This window comes from Nomascus leucogenys, chromosome 12 (assembly GCF_006542625.1).
Source record: "Nomascus leucogenys isolate Asia chromosome 12, Asia_NLE_v1, whole genome shotgun sequence".
Taxonomy (NCBI): domain Eukaryota; kingdom Metazoa; phylum Chordata; class Mammalia; order Primates; family Hylobatidae; genus Nomascus; species Nomascus leucogenys.
Genome location: NC_044392.1, coordinates 24,733,711 through 24,755,879, shown reverse-complemented (window position 1 = coordinate 24,755,879; position 22,169 = coordinate 24,733,711). Strand labels below are relative to the sequence as shown.

Genomic DNA, 22,169 nt, shown 5'->3' with positions numbered 1-22,169 from the left:
GAAAAAGGGCATCCAAATTAATTGGAAAACAAGAAGTCAAACTCTCTCTGTTTGCTGATGATATTATCTTATATCTAGAAAACCCTAAAACTTCCTCCAAGAGTCCTAGATTTGATAAACGAATTCAGTAAAGTCTAGGTTACAAAATCAATGTATACAAATTATTGGCACTGCTATAAACCAACAATGACCCAGCTGAGAATAAAATCAAGAACTCAATCTCTTTTACAATAGCTACAAAAAAAAATACCTAGGAAAATACTTAACCAAGGAGGTGAAAGATCTCTACAGGGAGAACTCTACAAAACACTGCTAAAAGAAATCATACATGACACAAGCAAATGGGAATACCTCCCATGCTCATCAATTGGAAGAGCCAATATCATGAAAATGACCATACTGCCCAAAGCAACCTACAGATTCAATGAAATTCTATCAAAATATCAAGATCTTTTTTCACAGAATTAGAAAAAACAATTCTAAAATTCATATGGAACAACAACAACAAAAGCCCGAATAACCAAAACAATCCTAAATAAAAATAACAAATCTTGATGCATCATATTACCTGATGTCAAATTATACAAGACTATCATAACCAAAATAGCATGGTACTGGTATAAAAGTAGATATACAGACCAAAGGAACAGAATAGAGATCCCAGAAATAAAGCCAAATACTTACAACCATATGATCTTTGACAAAACATACAAAAACAAAAACCAAGGAAAGGACACCCTATTCAATAAATGGTGCTGAGAAAGCTGGATAGCCACATACAGAGGAATTAAACAGGATCCCTATCCCTCACCATACATAAAAATTAACTTAAGATGGATTAAAGGCTTAAATCTAAGATCTGAAACCACAAAAATTCTAGCAGAAAACTTAGGGAAAACCATCTGGACACTGGCCTAGGCAAATAATTTATGACTAAAACCCCAAAAGTAAATGCAACAAAACCAAAAACAAATCAATGGTACCTAACTAAACTAAAAAGTTTCTGCACAGCAAAAGAAACAACCATTTTATTTCATAATCAAGAGTAAGCAGACAACCTACAGAATGGGAGAAAATATTTGCAAAACATGCATCTGCAAAGGACTAATATCCAAAATCTACAAGGAATTCATATAAATCAGCAAGAAAAATAATCCCATTAAAACGTAGGCAAAGGACATAAATAGACATATCTAAAAAAAAATACAAATGGCCAAACATGTACAAATGCTCAACATTATTAATCATCAGGGAAATGTAAATTAAAAAATGAGATATCATTTTACCCCAACAAGAATGGCCATTATTAAAAAGTCAAAAAACAACAGATGTTGGCATGGATGTGGTGAAAAAGTAATGCTTATACACTGCTAGTGGGAATGTAAATTATAACCACCTCTATGGAAAGCAGCATGGAAATTTATCAAAGAATTAAAAGTAGACCTAACATTTGATCCACCAATCCCACTATTGGGTATCTATCCAAAGGAAAACTAGACACTATATCAAAAAGACACCTGCATGTATATGTTTATCATAGCACAATTGACAATTGCAAAGATATGGAATTAATCTAAGTGCTCATCAACTGATGAGTGAATAAAGAAAATGTTTACATATATATATAAAATACATATTCATATATATCATGTGTGTACACATATATATAAAATGTGTGTGTGTATAGTAGTGTGTGTGTGTGTGTGTGTGTGTGTGTGTGTGAGTGCTGGGATTACAGGCGCCTGCCACCATGGCACCCGCCACCACACCCAGCTAATTTTCTGTATTTTTAGTAGAAATGGGGTTCCACCATGTTGACCAGGCTAGTCTCGAACTCCTGACCTCAGGTGTTCCACTCGCCTTGACCTCCCAAAGTGCTGGGATTACAAGCGTGAGCCACCGTGCCCTGCCTAATGACAGCAATCAATTAGCATTACGTGAGGGATTACTCCAAGTGTTCAGTGACATTGAAGTTGTAATGCATTAAATATGGTGTTGAATGTGCAGGATGCTAGATGGTGTTCCTACAACCTCTTATTATACACAGACTTACAGAGATGTTTATATTAAAGGAGTTTGACCTGAATGCTAGGCCCTGTGCTGCTGTCTTCTTTCCTCTAAAAATAGCTTAAAATGGAAGGTTTTAACTTAGGCATTAAGAATAACATCCTCAAGGAAAAAGTTTTGAGAAAAATAATGTATCACAAAGATACTTTTAATGCTTCTTTCTTTATACGTTACCCTATTTTGTGATTATAAAATAATACATGCTCATTGTTAAATTATGAGAGAGAACAAAAATATATAAAGAATCGAGGTGGGGGGTAGTAAAAAGCAAGCATTTGATGTATGGAAACAGAAATTGGGAAGAAACATGACAAAATGGTAATGGCAGTTCTCTCTACACATGGGATAATGAATGTATTGTTTTTCTTTTGATTAAAAAAAAAAAGATAAATAGCCAAGATCTCCAAAGCCAGGAAAAACAACAGCACTTTGAAACCTAGTATTTTTAGACTGAAACCCAAGATGAAAGTCTAGGGAGCATTCCTAGTGGAATGCCCATGCATGCAGTAGAATATATAAATGCAGGACACTATCTGGAAAGCATAGGCAAGACATAAAACATTCATTTCTATAAAATTGAAACAATTTATCTTCCATTCTTGAGCAGATGAGAAGGTAAATTGAGGTTGATTTTTTTTCACCCTGGTGGACATGTTGGAGGAAATATGAGTGTTCCCGCCTCTGGCACCGTTTAAAGTAAGTCTCTTGGTGCTGTGACTGGACTAGTCAGAGACAACAGCTGACAGAGCCTCCTCCCTCCTCTGGGGGTAGGCAGCACTGTAGGTGGACTCTTATCACCACGGGGAGGAGGTGGGCTGAAGATGCATCCCTCAGTCTTGGGAAAGCGGGATGCAGAGAAGCAGGCTGTCAACCATAGACTGTCCACCTCCCATCTACAGCTGATCCCTGACTTTCAGAGTATTATATGCTCTTCACCTTGCTCTCTCTTTTAAATCTTTATTTAACCAACTGACTTGTCTCCAACACCCAGCGGTTACTATGAAGCTTGACTACCAGCTATGTGACCTTGGGCAAGTTACTTCACCTCTCTGGCTCTCCCTTTCCCAATTAATAAAATGTGCCGGGTGCGATGGCTCACGCTTGTAATCTCAGCCACTTTGGGAGGCTGAGGCAGGTGGATCACCTGAGGTCGGGAGTTTAAGACCAGCCTGACCAACATGGAGAAACCCTGTCTCTACTAAAAATACAAAATGAGCTGGGTGTGGTGGCACATGCCTGTAATCTCAGCTACTCAGGAGGCTGAGGCAGGATAATCCCTTGAACCTGGGAGGTGGAGGTTGCATGAGCCAAGATCGCACCATTGCACTCCAGCCTGGGCAACAAGAGTGAAATTCCATCTCAAAAAAAAAAAATTAATAAAATGCAAGGATCTTTAAAGCTGCACTCAGCCACTCGTCTACAAGCTCATTCTTATTTTCATTGGAAAAAGTTAGTTCACTGATAAAAGGATGCATTCTCAAGGTGTCTGGAGACTCCATGTCTTGCTTAAGAAGTGTTCTTAAGTCTGGCTGTGCTTCAGAAACATCTGTGGGAACTTGTCAAATGTACAGATTCTGGGCCCTCTCCCAGACTTGTGAAATTTAAATCGCTGGGGGTAGACGTCTGAAATCAGAAGATACTTAGGTAGCTGCTCTATGAACCGGCATGCAGGAGTCACTCATTAGGGCACATTTTGTTCTTTTATCATCCTGAGTAACCAAGGTTACAATTGCCTCTAAGAGGGGAGCAAAGGGCATCACTCAAAATGACCACAGGTTCAGCACTAGCTCATCAAAGGCCTTTGTGTAAATTAGAAAAAAGTACCCATCTGGACAGATGTGCCCTTTCTCTCAGAGTTGGCTTGTCTTAGCAAGCACGGGTTGGGTTTTAGCCCTCCATTGCTGGAGAGATGTCCTCTTAGCCTGATGTCCTCTACAAAGAACAGTGTATCACTGTATTCAGCTGACTGACCACAAGGGTTTTGTGAAAAATCGGTCAAGTTATATATGTTTTTGCTTGAGAAAATCCCTGAGAAGGAGGTGCAGAGTTTCCCAAGCCAACTGCAGGCGACGATTCTGTTCAGTCTGTCTGTGGAGGAAATCCTGGTAGATGGAGATTTACTTTTAAGCACTCAGTTCCTGCCTGCTCACCCAAGGAAGGGTTTTTTTTGTTTTTTTTTGTTTTTTTTTCCTTTTAAGGGACAATGTTTCTGCTAGAGTCAGGTTTCAGCAGGGCACCTCTAGCGAGAAGAAACAGAACTTCAGTTTTATTTCCAAGAGCCCCTTTGGTCTGTTGGACACAGAAAAATGTAAGAGAAAAGGTAGTCATATTTTCATTGACTCCTAGGGGAAGAGGAGAAGATAAAGGTAAAAGAGAGAGAAAGAGGGGAAGAGAGAGAGAGGAGAGGAAGGGGGGGTGGAGAGGATGATAGAGAGGAAGAGGGAGAGGGAGAAGAAGAGAGAGAGGAAGATAGGAAGAGAGAGAGGGAGATAGGAAGAGAGAGAGGGAGATAGGAAGAGAGAGAGGGAGATAGGAAGAGAGAGAGGGAGATAGGAAGAGAGAGGGAGAGGAAGAGCAAGAGAGGGAGGAAGAGAGAGAAAGAATAAGGAGGAGGAAGAGAAGAAGGAGGAGGAGGAGGAAGGGGAGAAGGAGGAGGATGAATAAAATAAACTGCTGAATGAATATGCCGGAAACCCTTATTAGCAATAAGTGATAATGATGAGAGAGGAAGAGAGAGAGAGAGGAAGAATTAAAAGAGAGCTAATGGGAAGATAATCCCATTTGTGGATGGCAAAGCAATGACAGAAGCTGGGCACAGACAATGAAGTCTGGGCTGGAGGGCAGGAAACGAGGGCATCCAGAGATAAAGAGGCAGCCACAGTCTGGCCAGCAAATCTTGTTTGAGGGCTTGGATGAAGGTGAACGGGACAGCAGTGGACATGGAAACCAGCAAAGGAGTGGGAGAAGTAACAGCCAGATGATGAGCTAGAAATAGGCAAAGAGTCAGAAATTTCCTATGTCACAGCAGACTGTCTGACCCCACCTGAGTCATCTCGGAAAAGACTTTGGGCTGGTCAAAGAAACAAGACATGGCCCAAGACCTGGGCTTGGAATCACAGCTACAGCTCAACATGCCAGTCGCTGCCCTAAGATGGTCTAAGAATTTACACTTTGATGACAGCTGAGAGGAGGTTCTTGCTCAGTTTTAGGTGGACAGGAGAAGTCAGGATTGATTTTGGATCTTTTTGAATAATTAGTGAAGGTTGGTCTCACCTCAATCCTAGAACTCAGAGGCAAAGGTATCCTCTCCACCAGATGTGGCCTTTGTCCTTTTAGTGGTCTCTAAGGAACTGTTAAGAATGACATCCTTCAGGCAGGACAAAATAAAAACACCTCCTGTCAAGGACATGTTTTGAGCAAGACAGAGGAGCTGAGGCCAGTCATGATGAACACAGTCCTCATTCTTGGCTTCAAGTGGGAACTGGCTCCTATGGTTTGGGACATTTGCTCCTTATAAAGATATAGAATCCCTAAGCAGTCACTCCTGAGTGGGTGAGAAGTAGGAAGAAGTTGCAGAAATAGAAGGGGAGAAAGTATGCACCTGGGACAATGAGAATGACATATTAAGGTAGCGTGGGCCATGTATGAGTGAGTGAATGTGTGTGTGCCTGTGTGCAGCTACTTGGCATGTCATGGTAAGTGCATTGCCTCCAGAGCAGGCAGTGTAAGGAAGAAGTACTCTGACGAGCAGGACCATTCCTAACAACAGCTTCTAACACCTTGGAGAAACACCTGTTCATTTTCCACAGCAGGTCACTTCCCATCTCATGAATGATGGCTCTGTCTCCATCCTTCAGCATGGAAATCTAGTGATATTTTATATCTCTCTAGTGGTGAATCTCCTTGGTGTTGCCCTCTGTATCTGATATGCCAGAATAAGAAATCAGGCTATTATTTACTGGGAATCTTCACATGCATGAATTTAACCTAATTGTAATCTTCTGAAAATTGTATCTAGAGGCCCTTGGGTGTACTTTTAATTTAACAAAAAAACATGATTATAGTCTTTCGTAATCATTTCCAAAGTAGCTACATAAATCTGTTTTTCCTCCTCTAATATTTTCATGTAAATCAATCTCTCTTGCCTCCTCCACCCTCGTTTATTGTTTTCAATTCTCTTCTGTGAAAATTTTCCAATTTGTCCTTGTTGTCTTAGCAAACAAATATCAAACACAGACTTTAATAGTCCCCGGCTGTGTCTATGCAGCCACTGGGATGGCAGGCCAAGGAGTTATTCAGTGAATTCATACAGGGGCGACAGAAGACAAGGTAAGCCACTGTGCAGGGGTAAGACCTGTCCACCCTGGGTCCTGTGCCTGGCAGCAGGGTCACAAGGGATGTTGTGGCAGGGAATGATTGATTTTGTTGCCAACCTCAAAGACCAAGGCTGTAACCTCAAACATTCCATGTTCTTTTAATAACCCATTAGAAATCTGTCATCTGTGACTTTGTTTAAATCTTTCTGAAGCTATTTTTACTCTTAGTGAATAGGACCTTCTTGTGCACTGAATTCAATGATCTTGTAATCTGCCATCCGGACCCTGTCACCTGGCTGAGCTGAAGTGACTAGCTTCACCACTAAGACCAACACACAAATGTTTCAACCTGCCTCATTTCTCCCTTGTGGCAGAACTGGAGTCACCAGGAAATGATTGCAACTTCCTCGATTCACGTGCTTTCTGCATATGGTCTCCAATTCTATGCCATTCTTGGTTGTTTGGTCTTGACTTTTATCTACAGGATAATTTTAGGAATATGTTTTACTGAGATAATCCAGATAAATAAAAGTCTAGCGAACTCCAAGAGGTTTCGTGTTTGTTTCTTTGCTTTTTAGGATCATTTAAATTTAATATGAAAGGTCCCAAAAAAGTGAAGTGTAGTGAGAGTACACCTGGAACGTCTCCCTCCCTCCTGCTAGCGGGTCTAATATGGGAGCTTTAATGTCCACAGCCTTAGTAAACAAGACCTCTTTGTTATCTAGTCTTTTGCCACCTTACCAGCCTCTTATCCTCTTTCTGTAAAGTGAATTCTTATGCTACATTGAGATTTTTATTTACCATTCCTGAAAAAACCATGTTTCTCATGTGTCCATACCTTTCTGCATGCTGGTTCCCTTTGCTTAGAATGACCTTTGTTATCTGGCAAGTAGAACAGTTCACAATCCAAATTCTCCATGAAACTCTATTCCATATTCTTTGACCTCATATAAGTCACCCCTTAAATTTCAATCCCACAGACTTTCGCTCACATCTTTATTTTAATAAGTCTTAGATTTCATTGCAATTACTTATTACTCTTTCAACTATCTATGTAGACTGTTAGTTCTTCCAGAGCAGGAACCACATCTTCTTTTATAAATAACAACCTAGCATACCCTGGACCACAATAGGTAATGGGGTGAATATCTGTTGAAAATACAAATGAGTAGGAGAATAAATGATGGAGTGGTGAGAGAATTACTATAAACAAACGGGCTTCCTGTCATGCACATACTCACACACACACACACACACACACACACCATACAATCACACATATACCACATGTGCACACAAAATGCACCACTCACACACACACCACACACACATATGCATGCACACACACACATACACCACACACATGCATACACACATGCACACACATGCCTACACACACACATGCACATTCAGGACCAGGTAACTAGAAGAAGGCAGAGGCTGAGTAAAGTTGCAGGTGCCACTCCTCTGCCTCAAAAAAAAAAATCGATTTGTAACTTCTTATATTAGTGTCTTTGATCAATTTTCTTCCTTGTCTGAAAGTCATAAAGGCTTATTGCTACTTTTCTCCTGGTATATTGACCTTGATATTTCACCAAAGAATTTGTTTTAATTATTTGGCCTAGGATTTGGTTGTTCTACTTCAAAGGAATGTTCAGCTATTTTAATGTATGCAATACAAGAATATGAAGTGAAAAACATTCACACATGGGCTGCTTACCTCCACTTCAGGAGAATTAAATAAAATATTCAGGAAAATCAGACACACCATTGATTTTTCCATAATACCCCAATATGTATCATTAGTTGGCAATCTGTCAGATAGTTTTCAATTCGAGTGACAGTCTTCATGTTCAAACCAATTTCAATTAATTTTGTGAGAATCATTTAAAGAAACATGGCATCGGATCCCTGATTTAAATCAAGATGTATGGCATCTTATACTTTTCACTTACCTTGTCATTTTATGAGGAAAAATACAGTCATTTGTCTGACGCTTTTTTAATACTGTGTACATATAAACTCACACTGCTTATCACTCCTGGTTCCATTATCCTCAAGGTAGTCACCTTTTTCCTCCTCCTAACAGTTGCTCCATTATTTTATTAGTGTCCAGAGTGAGACCTCATAGACAGTGATGATCATAGAATAATGGAAATTAAAGATGGAAATGACAGATTAGGTCTCCTTGTCTATTTCCTGGGGCTAATGTTTCTGTCAGTCTATAACTCACTGCTTTAGCCTGTCTTGTTTTAAATGACACTTATGCTGGGACCTCAACCATTTCCCCTGAGACTCTTGTCTACATCCTAAGACTGTCTCTACATACAGCCAGAGGGAATGATGAAGGCTTATGCAATTATCATGTCAAGTCAGGCCCATCCTCACATGATCTGTCTACAAGGCTAGGGATATGGAGGCTTGAGTGATTAACCACCAAATCCAATCACTACAGCGAGCCAGCCTGGATCACTCAGGGCAGAAATGAAATATTTTGTCATTGTTTTCTCCAGCAGCAAGTCAGCAGCTAAGAGACAGAGACTGGTTATCCATCACTTTTTACACTGTTTTAATCAGTAAGAACCACAGTCCACTGCAATTCTTAGCCATCCCATTAGCTAAAATTTTGGATCCCCAGAAACCATGCAAACATTTCAGAGGCGAAGATGGTAAGGGGACTCGATAGAATGTAAATAGCCAGTGGTATTGTTCATTCATATCCCACTGCACATCTATCAGCCAAACCTTCTGCCCTTCTCCCCAGTCTTTCAATAACAGGCTGCCTCATATGTAGCTGCCCTTCTACAAACACCTTCCTCTAAATTTTGTGGGCTCTCTCTGTGATATGACCTCAAATTCTGCCAAAACTGAGCAATCCTTCATTTCCACGAACAGAAAAACTTCATGGCATTTTGACTTCCCCAAGTTTTCTGAACTGTGACTCAGATTTCCTTTCCCTAATTTCATTTTCTCTTGTCCTTATCCCTCAACTTCAACCTGTTTCAGAACATTTGCCCTCTCCTAACATCTATGGGCATCTATCATGCCTTGACTTAGTCATCAGCTGGCTAAGTTCTCAGAGTTGAGTTCTTCTATCCCTTTATCATAAATCACTCCCTTGGGCTCTTCAATCATTTTTATTGCTCTTCTCCAAACACTCACCCATTTGTCACCATATTTATTGCTTTGAGAGTCCAGAACTACATTCAATATTCTAGGTTTGGTCTCATCAGAATCACATGGAAGGGGCAGATCATTGACCTCAGGGATGTGAGTCCTCCATGGCAATGTCTGAAATGACATTGGTTTCTTTTTTCCACCTGTCAAGCTGCAAACACATATCTAATTTGCAATCCAAGCAACCATTCTGAGATGCCTTTTGCCTTGATTTCTTTCTAGTTTTTCCTGTTCCATTGATTGCTATTATTAGTTCACATTTATTGATCCCCTTCTCCTCCCACCCTCCTTCAGGACTCAGCAAATGCAGAAAGTAAACTCTCAACATCTAAAGGAAACTAGAAAGTTGCTTTTAAAAAGTAGTAGAGGGCAGGGCACAGTGGCTCATGCCAGTAATCCCAGCACTTTGGGAGGCTGAGGTGGGAGGATGGCTTGAGGCCAGGAGTTGGATGTTACTGGGAGCTATGATCATGCCACTATCCTCCAGCCTGGGCAACAAAGCAAGACAATGTCTTAATTAAAAAAAAAAAAGCAATAGAAAGTGAATAGTGGGATGCTTGCATAATGTGAATGCCACTGAATTGTATACTTAAAAATGGTTAAATGACACATTGTATGTTATATATTTTTTTATCTCAATAAAAACATTCCAAAATGTAAAAAATAAAAACAAAAAAGGAATACACGAGATAACTACTTTGTCCCACTCGTGTGTGTCTAGGGGAAAACAAAAGTCTCACTGAGAAATGGTACTTGGGGCTCAGGCAAAAATACTCTCTTATTCAACAGAGAGTACTTCCTGAGTCTCTGTATGTCACCCCTGCTGACAGTCCTGGTGAAAACAAATTTCCACTCATGTCAGTCTTGCAAAGCTCATCAGGCTCTGGGAGAGCTACACTGGAGTCTCTGTGGCTTCAAGTGTCTCCAACAAAATCATCAGCTAAATTCTGCCTGTGGAATCCTCATGGCTGGTGGTGGTGTGAAAAGGAAGAGAGGGACAGCTTGATTTTCAGATCCCAGCTGGAAGCTGCAGGGCTGCGAGTCAGAGGCTCGTAAACGGAGAAAAAGATGATATGGACGTCACTGGAATGGTATAAATATGGAAAGGCATAGTGACATTTTTACCCATTTGCTGTTCAGAATATAGCCACCCTTTAGCTCTATTCCTCTCCATGCAGTTGCTCCACGTCATGTCTGTGTAAGGAGCAGTGATATGTGGGAACCAGCTAAGTCGTCATGCCCTCACTTACCCCTGGTTTGTCCCCCATTCGTTCCGAATGCAAAGGTGCTTATGTACTGGATCCTTCATGTAGCCTTCGTAGCAGAGGCATTCCCCTTAGAAGCAGGGTAAGGAGGAAGAAAGAGAAACATGAAGGAAATGATTAACACATCTGTGTTTGTAAAAATTAACATGAAATAGGGTAAACTCTTACTCTGATATTAGCATGAATGAGACAGTAAGTTCCGTTATGTCATATACTCCCCTCTCCACCAGTCACATAAATGAATACTCCAACCAATCTCTCCATTCTCCAGTGTGTGATACTTTTCATAGAAGAGGAATCTAGTATTTAGAAAGCACCTATTATATGTGCTCTGTAAGCACAAAGACCAACAATCCTTTGAGGAAAAGGACTTCTTCATCTTTAGTTTCTGAATGCCCAGTATACTACAAGGCACATAGTAGATGAATAATAATGTTTAAAGACTGCGTAAATGAATTATTCCGCCAAATATTTCTAGGAATCTTGAAAAGTAGGTATTATTGGCTATGTGATGCTAATGTTAAAAACAGGCTTGAGAAAATTGAAGGCTTGTAGACAGCTTGTAAGTGGCAGAGTTAATGTCTGAGCCTGTGTCTGACTCCAGACCTTTTTCTCCCACCATGCCAGGCTGCTAGCTCATAGGACAACTACTATATGCACAGGAGGCCTCTTACATCTATTATGGTTTTAAAGGAAATCTGGGTTTTAGCTTTTAAGTAAAAATGATTAATTATCTGGGAGTGGGTCACCAGAAGAATCATCTACAACTCCACATTTGTTTAGGACATCATCACATTTCATTATAATTTGTTATTCCATTAGTATATCAAGGGATCCATGAATCTTCTGGAATTTCATTCAAAACTGTATATGTGTGTATATGCATATTTTTTGAGGCACGGTCCCATAACATTCATCTGATTTACAAGCAAATCCAAGATCCCCAAAAGATTAAGAATCATTGCTCGATTTACTACTGATTTTGAAGAAAATTGTTGCTGCTTCATTATATTAATAATTCTTTATGCAATGACATGTAGCCCAAACTACTGAGGCCAGTTACACTACAACACTAGTTCCTACTATTTAAATGTCTGCTTATTTAATTTATACCTTGTGAAAGAACAAAGTGTGACTTTCTGAAATTTGTAAATAACAAAGGTGCCATGTCCTAGTGAAATGATGGGCATACCATTTCTTTATCTCTCCAGAAAGAAACACTTTAAGATGATATAAATAGAATAATAGCTTTGAGTGCTATTTTCTCTTTCTGAAGATAAAACCCAGTAAAAACGAAGTGAAGGGGCCTCACAGTTAAGGGGGAGGGTATTGGATAGGGCCTGAGCAAGAGCTTTTTTTAGCATCTTAGCTTAGCCGTTCGTTTCAAGATTGACCTACAAGCAGCTGTCCATCAGAGCCTCACTACCAGGTCACACCATTTTTGTCCCCCACAGCCGTTCAGCTCAATGTGCTGAGAAGTGGAGTGAAAGCCTCTTCATTTGTTAAAAAAAAAAACAAAAACACGGAGTATTTGATCAGGACATTGTCTCCTGCATGGTGAATTCTGGATTCTACATGGGCTGGATCCATAGTAGGTCCAAGTTTATTGGCTTCAGTGGTACTGAGCTACTCACAGGTGGGAATTGAACAATGAGAACTCACGGACCCAGGAAGGGGAACATCACACTCTGGGGACTGTTGTGGGGTGGAGGGAGTGGGGAGGGACAGCATTAGGAGATATACCTAATGCTAAATGAAGAGTTAATGGGTGCAGCAAACCAACACGGCACATGGATATATATGTAACAAACCTGCACATTGTGCACATGTACCCTAAAACCTAAAGTATAATAATAATAATAATAATAATAATAAAAGAAATGGTAAGGGAGCTCTGAGACAAAAATAGAAAAACACAGCTTTAAATTACCTGGCTGATGATAAGGTTTGCGGATGAAGGCTGTTTATTTGATAAAAGGAAAGATAAAGATGGCAACTACTGGGGAGGGCAAAAGAAGAGAGTACCAGGAGCCTGGCTTCACTGAGCAGGCTTCACACCTTCTCAATTCCAAAGAAAACACAGATGCTAGACTATAAGATACATAGGGCAGAAACAAGGAACGAGGTTAGTCTTCCCCCATATGAGTAGGCCTTTGACAAATACTGTGCAGTAGAAAATAAATTAATTAAAGGATTTGCCCTGTATTTACAGATATTTACACCTCACCCCCAAGATGCAGATATGTAAGCCAATTAATAGGTCAAGGTCTCAAATATACTTTTCCTTTCGGGAAAGATACTCTCCTGGTTGTCCTTGTGTAGACAATTAGCCATGGGCATATTTAGAAGCAGGAAGTCACCTTAGGAGTTTGTCAAAGCCATCACTCTGACTCTTAGAATGGTCTCGGCTAGATGCCTTGCCTAGAATTAGGGACTGACAAAAATGGGAGTTCTCTTCCACGTCTGATATCTAGTTACCACAAAACATGTAAAAATAAATGCAGTAACAACTCAGAGTTCAAGCCGAGCCTTATTTTCCTAATGACGGCAATACCTACCATTTGTATAGCACATTTACCTTCTCAAATTGCCTTCATAGTCATTATCTCCTTATGAGGCTTCCGTCACTCATTACAATGTGGGGACATACTGCCGACAACCAATAAAGCCTTCCTCCACATAATGGCAGACGCAGCCCAAAGTCCAAGAAACAGAGAAATTTTCAAACACATCATGCAAGATTTTGGGGATCTCCAAAATTTGCCTCTCACAGGATCCTCATTTCTGGAACCCACCAAGAATCCCTCTTCTGTATTCCTCCACAAAACCAGTTTGGCCATCTCCAACGAAAGGATTTCAGACTTGATGGGGGGAGTTGCTATGGCAACCAACTGCTAAATCTTGACTTTAAGAGGGGTTTCGTGAAAGCACAGGCTCCGACTGTTAGCTGTGAATTTTAAAGACCCCACAAGGGTGTTGGATGCCCTCCTAAGCTAGAAGTGTTACAGTCTCTGCATCTGCTGTGACAGATGGTGGGAACGCATGAGGCGCCGACTCCATGGTGGTGTACATAGGACTCCAACGGAGAGACGTGTCATAGTACGGAGGAGAGCCCAGCCAGATAGAGTGTGCCCTGCAGGAGCACTCAGGCAACCACACTGCCAAAAAGAAGAGGACCTGAAAGGTAGTTGGTTCAGGGGCTGGAGACAGCTGCACTTGATCTGTGCTTGGTACCCTGACAGTAGACGCCTCAAGGTAGCTTGGATGATGGACAGTGCTTTTAGTCAGTTCCCATTCTACAGCTGAAGGACTGAGGCACAAATCTCATTCAAAGATTAAAGAAAAACCTTGAAGCTAGGGGTCCTCAGACATGGCTGGGCTCACCATAAGTTCTCCATGAGGAAAATGCAGATCAAGGCCACATGCCCTCAGCCACTTCTATGCTCCAGGTAGGGGTTGGCTTTTATGAAATAAAATTGGGTGTGCTCCTTCTAAAAAGGGAAATCTTTGTAAGATATCTGACTTGGGTAGTATCCAATTGTTTGTTCTCCCTTCCCAGCAGAGACATCAGAAAGGAGGCAAGTCCAGGGTCAAATAGCCCCAAGCAACTCTGGGAAGGGAGTCAGAGGGAAGTGTGCCAAAAGAACATCCTAAAGGAAGGTGCTTTAATGGAGTCACAGAATGGAGTGTAGCATGTGTCGGCAATCCAGGTATCAGGAACAAAATCGGGACTGAGCTACCCTGCCAAATTAGGTAAAAATCCAAACCAACCAACCAACCAACCAACCAACCAACAAAAACAGGGAAGGTTAGAGAGAGAGGCAGCGCTTCAGAGCAAGCAAAGAGGGCAGCTGGCTTGAGTCTGGGAAGTGGGTTTAAGGCCCCTCAACAGATTTACACATTTCCACATGGTTGGGTCTGGCCTATGGAAAGACCTGGGACAGAAAAGATTTCAGTGAACATCTTGGATAAAGATTAAAACTTAATTTAGCTGGGAAGCCTATGCTCCTTGCAGAACCATAAAAGCTACATATCTTGAAAAGGGCCATGAGGAGTCTGTGGCCAGGATTGATGGGGGCTGTGAAATAAAGCAGGTGTGTGAAGCCTCCACAGCTGTCCATATGGCAGAACAAAGGCCAGGGAGAGAGGAAAGAGAAAGGTCACTGAAACCAGGTAGTCTGTGTCTCCATCAAAAAAACAAAACCAAAACAATCAAACATACAACCATAACAAAAAACCCTTGCAAAGTGCAGGGAAAATCAACCTCTGGCTGGATCCAGGGAGCATTAAGCCATGCAGCCCTAGTGTTTTGCCGTTAGCCCCACTTAACCAGAGGCACACCCGGGGTTACAAACCTGGGGACATGTGGGGACAATGTCAGGGTGCAGTTGGCAAAGGGTGCTAACAGCAAATCATCAGGGGTCTGGGGCTCTGCTGCAGCCACATAGAAGTGAAACAATTCTAAGCTTTCTGCCTTAGTTCCTTTCATGCAGCTTGAGCAGTGGGGACAGGTTTGAATAATGGTCAGGAGTGTGAGTTTTGAGTCAGGCAGCCTGAGTTTGAAGTCCAGCTAGCTCATTAACTAGGTAAGTGATCTTGGGCAGGTAAGTCAACAACTCTGTAAAAGGGGAATAAGAGTATCATCTACTTCATAGTGTTACAGTGAAGCTCCAATTACATAATCTAAGTAAAGCACAATGCTTGACACACAGTGAGCTCTCAAACATCACCTATCCTTAGTTTTACCGAAAACCATTTTTTTCTAGGTATTTCCTGCCGGTCTCCCCTGACCTGGAAGGGCACACAGTAGGCTTTCTGAAATTGTCAATGCAATGAACCTAACTCACATGCATGCTGAATTACCAGACAGCCAAATGATAGGAACATAAATTGTTATAGAATGAGAACTGTTAGAAGAGGTCACAGTGCTCAGCAGAAGACTGGGAATGGCAGGCATACCTTGGGGTACCAGCCTACCACTTCTCAAGTGCATCCAAGTTCAAATTGGAAAGCCTTTGGGCACTTGATGATCTTAAGAACATTTGCCAGTGCTGAGTATATCCCATGCATTGGGCTGAGTGCTCTAGGTACATTACATCCCTCCCAGGTAGCATGTTGCTAGAATAGAAATACAGAGGGAGGCTGGAATGAAAAACAGATCAGCAAGTATTATCCAGCTCCAGTTCTTCCATAGATTCCTGATACATCTTTAAAAGGTCTATAAATTGCACAAGGAGAATATAAAGAGAGAGCAAAACAATGCTTTTTCTTTCTATTTTTTGTCTTTTCTTTTTATTCTATTTACTTATTTATTTGAGACAGAGTCTCATTCTGTCACTCTGGCTGGAGTGCAATGGTGCAATCTCAGCTCGCTGCAGCCTCGACCTCCCAGACTCAGGCAATCCTTTGGCCTCAGCCTCCTGAGTAGCTAGAACTACAGGTGTTGCATCACCATGCCTGTTTAATTTTTTGTATTTTTATTAGAGATGGGTTTTATGCCATGTTGTCCAGGCTGATCTTGAATTCCTGGGCTCAAGCAATCTGCCTCCCTTAGCCTCCCAAAGTGCTGGGATTATAGGTGTGAACCGCCACGCCTGGCCTGTCTATCTTTTCTCTCCTTCCTTGGTGTATAAGTTTTCTATTGCTATAGTAAAAGCATACCACAAAGAAAGTGGTTTAAAACAACATACATTTATTATCTTACCAGAAGTTTAACATGAGTTTCACTGGGCTAAAATCAAGGCGTCTGTAGAGCTATGTTGCCTTCTGGAGGCACCCGGGAGAATCTATTTTCTGTGTTCTTGCCTTTTCCAGTTTCTAGAGGCTGCTGACATTCCTTGGCTCATGCCTCTTCCTCCATATTCAAAGTCTGTAATGGCTGCTTGAGGCCTCCTCACATCACATCACTCTGACCTCCTTTTCTGCCTCCCTATTTCACTTCTAAGAACGCTTGTGATTACATTTTGACCACTCAGATAATCTTCCCCCAAAATCTCCCTGTTTTAAAGCCAGTTGTTTAGCAACCTCCATTCCATATGCATCACTAACTCTCCTTTGCCATGTAACATGACACATTCACAGGTCCTGGAGATGAGAATGTGGACATTTTTGGGAGTGCATTATTGTGTCTCTCACACCTGGTGTTCTGGAGCATGGTGCAGGTGACAGGTAAACAGAGACTCACTTGGGGATGCTCTTAGGAAGGATGCCTGAGGAGAGCTCTGGCACCAGGAGGCTGCTCCTTTGCAGTGACTGAGCATCTGTGTTTGTGTGTTTGTGTGTGTGTGTGTGTGTGTGTGTGTAAAAGTACACAAGTGCACTGCACAGCTCCATGCATCCATATGGGCAGGCCCCTCAGTATGGCTGGGAAAGCACATGTCCCAACACTATGACATTTCCAAGTAAGCTAGCTAGAGGATTTCAAAAATAACGTCGACTTGACTTGAAGCCAATTCCCACACTCAGCTCTTTGGAGAAAGGCTCTGGGATGGAGTGTGGGAGGCGATAAAGTTTCTTACTGATGAGCATGTGGGATGACCATATCACCAATGCTTTCCAATTCCAGCATTCATGAAAATGAGAGTCTTTGCAGTATTGTTTCTCAGCTGCTACCCAAAATGAAGACGCTGCACCTTAGTTTTGTCTTGGGGTTTGGGAGATTATTTTTAGTCTTCCTCTGTGTCTTTCCAATTGGAAATTCATTCATTGTCACAGACACTGAGAAGCCATTAGCAGAGGAGGGGCTTCCCAAAGTCATTTTCAGCAGGGATTAGAAATGAGACATCTGGAAGGGACTGAAGAGTTGATGGGAGAGCTTTGCTGTAGACAAGCAGCTTCCTGGCACACGGAACAGTAATGCTTAGTAATGGTTTTTTTAAAATAGTTTTGAATGACAACTATGTTGGATCTGACATGTCTGGGGAAATTAAGCAACTCTTTATAATCCCACCTTTGCAGATTTCATGATAAATTAAACACAGACTCTGCTTTAGGTAGCTGTGGGACTTTGGGCAAATCATGTAACTTCTTAAGGAATTCAAATGTGAATATAAAGCATAGAGGCAGTTTATCATTGAGACCCCTCCAAGCATAAAGCACCAATCCCTTCTTTTCACATGTAACTGAAGGTGTGCTTCCTTTTCTTTAAAATCCAAGTAGGAACATCCAAAGCTCCCCCCGGGGATCAAGCTTCTCTCAGAAGTGAGTTTAACAACTGAGATTGTCCCAAATCCTTCCAAACCAAGCCAGCTGGAGAACTAGGGTACCAGAGACTAGCTCAGTTGCATGGAGAACCCCCACCTCTGAGATTAGCTCTTTTTAATTTCTCCCAAGCACACTAGCTTTTGGGCATGGTACACAGCCCATCTGTTTGGTTTGGTGTTTGCCTGGCAGCGTGGGAGGAGCAGCAAGTAAGCACAGTCTTAGACTTCAGATGTTTAAAATGTTGTACTTTCTCCTCCATATGGGGGCCTAGAATCTCTGTGATGGGACCACATAAAACAACTTTAACACCTAAGATGGTGAATTTTGGATGTTTCAGTTACCTGCTACTCTCCCAGAGGGATCTAGTCATAGATTATAACAGAAGTAAGGGCTAGATATCTTAGACTCATCCTCTATTAAGACCTTTCTACCTCAGCACCTGAAGAAGATGCGAGTTTGGTGGGCTGGGGTAGAGGGGGTTGGTAGGGGGTGGCTGCATATGATGTACAAAAAGCTTCAGGGGTTGGACCCCAACTCCAGCAACGTTTTGCTTGGGAATCTTAGATATCACTTTAACGCTTTCCTTTGCTCTAAGGGATCATACTATTTTGGGAAGGATCTATTTGTGGTACTCAATTTACCAAAAACAAGTCATCATAGAGACTACTGTAGGTGAATGTCTTCTTCAGTGAAAGTGCAAAGCAAACTGAAATAAGAGATCCATGCTCCTGGCTGTGTTGGAACCCAAGGAGCAATGGGAGAGCTCTAATTCATGCCACACCAGAATTTGAACCCTCCCTCAGGGAAACCGCAGCTCCATTTGATAGTATAACAGACTTGAAGACGTTCCTACTCTTTGACCCAGTACTCTCTCACTAAGATTTATCTGAAGAAAATAACTTCAAATGTGTCCAGCATTTATGTGTAAAGATGTTCATTTTAATAGTGTTTATAAAAATTAAAAATTTAAAGCATCCTAAATGTCAAATAATAGGGGACTGTTTAAATGAGCTATGATATAGACATACAATGGAATACCAAATGGTCATTAAAATTATGTGTTTGAGGATTATTTAATGATTCTGGAAAAGTTATGATGGGATGTTAAGTGAAAAAAGCAGGAGAACTCTACTAGACTTAGTATGCTTCTAGGAAGCCCTTAAAAATCATGCATAGTAAAGAGACTGGAAGGGAGGACATTAAAATTTTAAAAGTGACTTATCCAGGAGATAGAAATATCATTTCCTTCTATTATCATTTCCTTCTATAAACTTTTCTAATTTTTAAAAAGTTTTCTACAATAAACATGCATTAATTTTATCATCATAAAATGTATAGCCCCAGATTTAAATATCCCCTGACTGTGTGACAAATGGGTTATGGAAGTCATCCTAAAACTGAGTTTTCTTGGGACTACAGTTAGGATCCTTCCAAGTCTTCTGCCAGAAAATGACCACAGTTTTAGCCAATAAGCTCTGCGGCCCAACCACATGCAGGCAGTCCGCATGGTCTAGGCTCGAGATGGCAGTGGGACGGGGAGTTGGGAGGCACGGTCTGAATTTCAAGGGAGTGATTGCAAGAGGCATGATCTCTCTGACAGTTACCCGCTGCCCGGTGCTCCTGCCTACCAGTTTCGGGGTCGCATTGGTGTTCACAGGGGTCCAGGAGCCGCCGGGCACAGAGGTCCATGGCCCAGGGTCCGCTGGAGTTCTGCTGAGAGAAGAGAACCACTTGGGCAGGGTTCAGCCAGTCACTGGCATCCAGCTGGCTTCCCTCCAGCAAGATGAAGCGGCTCCCTGCAGGGTGAGAGAAAGGAAGCATGCCTGTGTGTGCAACACAGCACACATCCACAAGCCACCGAAGACAAGGAAATCCCCACCTGAGAATTAGTACCCATCAGAGATCCTAACTCTCACCATTCCTAGCCCATCATTAGCCCCAGAGCAAGGGATCAGCAGACACAGGCTAGGTCATCACTTGGACCTCTGTGAGGCCAGACATTGAACTCTTCAGCCACAGAGTCCCCTGCTGCCTTGCTCCATTCCATCTTTCCAGGGAGTTCCTAAGGAACACAGGGACAGAGGAGCCCTGTGATGGCCATGGCATGGCTCCATCAGACCCAGCCACAGGCACTGGCACTCCTCCAAGGAACAGGAGCTGCTGCCTGTCTTCACGTGCTGTGAGAATTGCAGGCCCTCTAACACTGAGTCAACAGTCCCCACCTGTTTCCAGCTTTACAGCAACTCAGAGAACAGACATTAACAAGTCAATTAGGTGCTCTGGGCTTAAATGATTCAGGGGCTCTCAGAACCTATATTACTGCCTCATTATATTGGGGTCCCCCTGGATGAAGGTAAATTATTACTTCTGAGTTCTAGGCTTACAGCAAGTTACTGCAATTAGGAATTTCTCACCCAGGCATACAAAACCAAAGCATGGCTAATTCTTAAACACCTCTACTACTCCACTTAGCTTTTTCCTTTTCAAAGGCTAAGGGAGTCCTGGTGCCTTCCTTCCTCTAGCCACTGGGCTGTGCATTTCTCTCAAAGACAGAGATGTATTAAAAACAAACAAAAATGGGAGAGGGCATAGAGAAGAAGAGGTGATCACTTTAGTTTATTTTTTAACCTGCTTTCTAAGTTCATCTATGGGCAATACAATTGTATCCCAATCGTTACTTATTTCAGTTTGGTTTTCCCGTGGTGGAGTAATAGGTAACAGTGACTCCTGTCTTCTCTAGCCTTTGCCCAACTGGAAAACTTTCCTTTTTGGGGGCAAGGTCACATCCTCAGAAGAATGGGCTCACCATCAGCAATCAGGTGCTCAGGGACATGCAGGGTGATCTTGACAACGAGAGGGCAGTTGACGTGAGAGGAGCACACGAGGCCAATCACACAGCTGGTGATGCTGATCAGGGTCAAGGTGGTCTTATTCACAGGACTTCGGGGAGAACCCACTGAAAGCGAGACAAAAGCAAGATACGTGGTGGTAAAAAGCTTGGCATTGAGAGTCCAACTTGGCTTTTTGCGGCTCATCCTGGCAAACAGGGGAGACAGTTGGTAAAACTAGCCCATGGAGGGAGCTGTCCCTGGCTGCATGACCTCAGTGACCTTCTTCCTCACAGACACCATGCCATCAGTTGGAGTCAGAGAGGACTTGGCCAACTGGCGGCCCTCCAGGTCAATAATAGTCTGTTGGCCATTTTCACTCTTCCTCAGCCAAGTTCACAGGAGAAATCATAGAGGGGGCATTCTCTTCCCTAGTCGCCTTACTAAGCTCCAGGCTTTTCCCAAGGGTGGGAGGGATGCTTTAATCCCACCCTGTACCTCCCATCGCTCTTCACAGAGGGCATTGTGCACAGAGCAGCTCCATCCCCATGTTGCACACTGCTGCCCCAGGAGGAACTTCCTCAGCTGGAAGAGCTTGTCCTTACTCTATGGGCAAGAGTCCTACCAAGTGTGGGACCTGGAATGAGGAAAACGAGGAATGTCTGCTCTGTATGAGCAGACAACATTGTCACACCAGGATGCTCTCCACAGTCCTGGAATCACTGGAGGAAATAATCATTGCTGAGGATTAAGAAACACTCCCGGGAAGGTGGAAATAGGGATAGGGAGGGAAGAGTGTTTTGTTTCTTTATGTTTTTTGTACCACTGTTTTTTTTTAATTTTTTGTTTCTTGGCTTTTTTTTTTCCTGTTGGGGAGAAGATGAAATGCTATTAAGCAGGGGAGCCTTATGCTTATGGAAGCAGAACAGATGTGGGAAAGTAAGAAAGCAAGATGACAAAATGTGTGGGTCTTTTGGAATTTTCTTCTGCTCTGTGTTAATACTTATTATTGATAGCAATAAAAGGTTTCCATTAAGGCAGACACTGTGCTGAGTTTTTTACATATCTTATTTTATTTTTAATATTTGCTTTCTTACAATAAGCCTATGAGTCTGTATGGGAACCACCCACTTTACAGATGAGGAAAATAGATATGTAAGAGGTGATGCTCCTTGTGGCAGTTAACACTCAGGAAGTGGTGATGGTGTATCAGGCTCCAGTGCTCAGGGTTTGATGTGGCTCATATCATTGACTAGCGTCCCCAGTCTTATGAGGCAGCTCCCCTGGAGGAATAGAGGATTGGAGAGGCTGGA

The 22,169-nt window shown here is 42.1% G+C and overlaps 1 protein-coding gene across 2 annotated transcripts in view; it reads right to left on the bottom strand.

Moving 5' to 3' along the window:
• ASTN1 (astrotactin 1) overlaps window positions 1-22,169 on the bottom strand; it is a 306,051-nt gene that overhangs the window by 144,590 nt on the left and 139,292 nt on the right. Inside the window, exons 6-8 of one of the 2 annotated variants that reach the window (XM_030823936.1) lie at window positions 20,835-20,984; window positions 19,633-19,824; window positions 10,811-10,895 (exon numbers count right to left, since the gene is read on the bottom strand). In XM_030823936.1, coding sequence (XP_030679796.1) covers window positions 10,811-10,895; window positions 19,633-19,824; window positions 20,835-20,984 — 427 coding nt within the window. The remainder of the gene's footprint in view (window positions 1-10,810; window positions 10,896-19,632; window positions 19,825-20,834; window positions 20,985-22,169) is intronic. The other variant, XM_030823937.1, reaches the window with a different exon arrangement.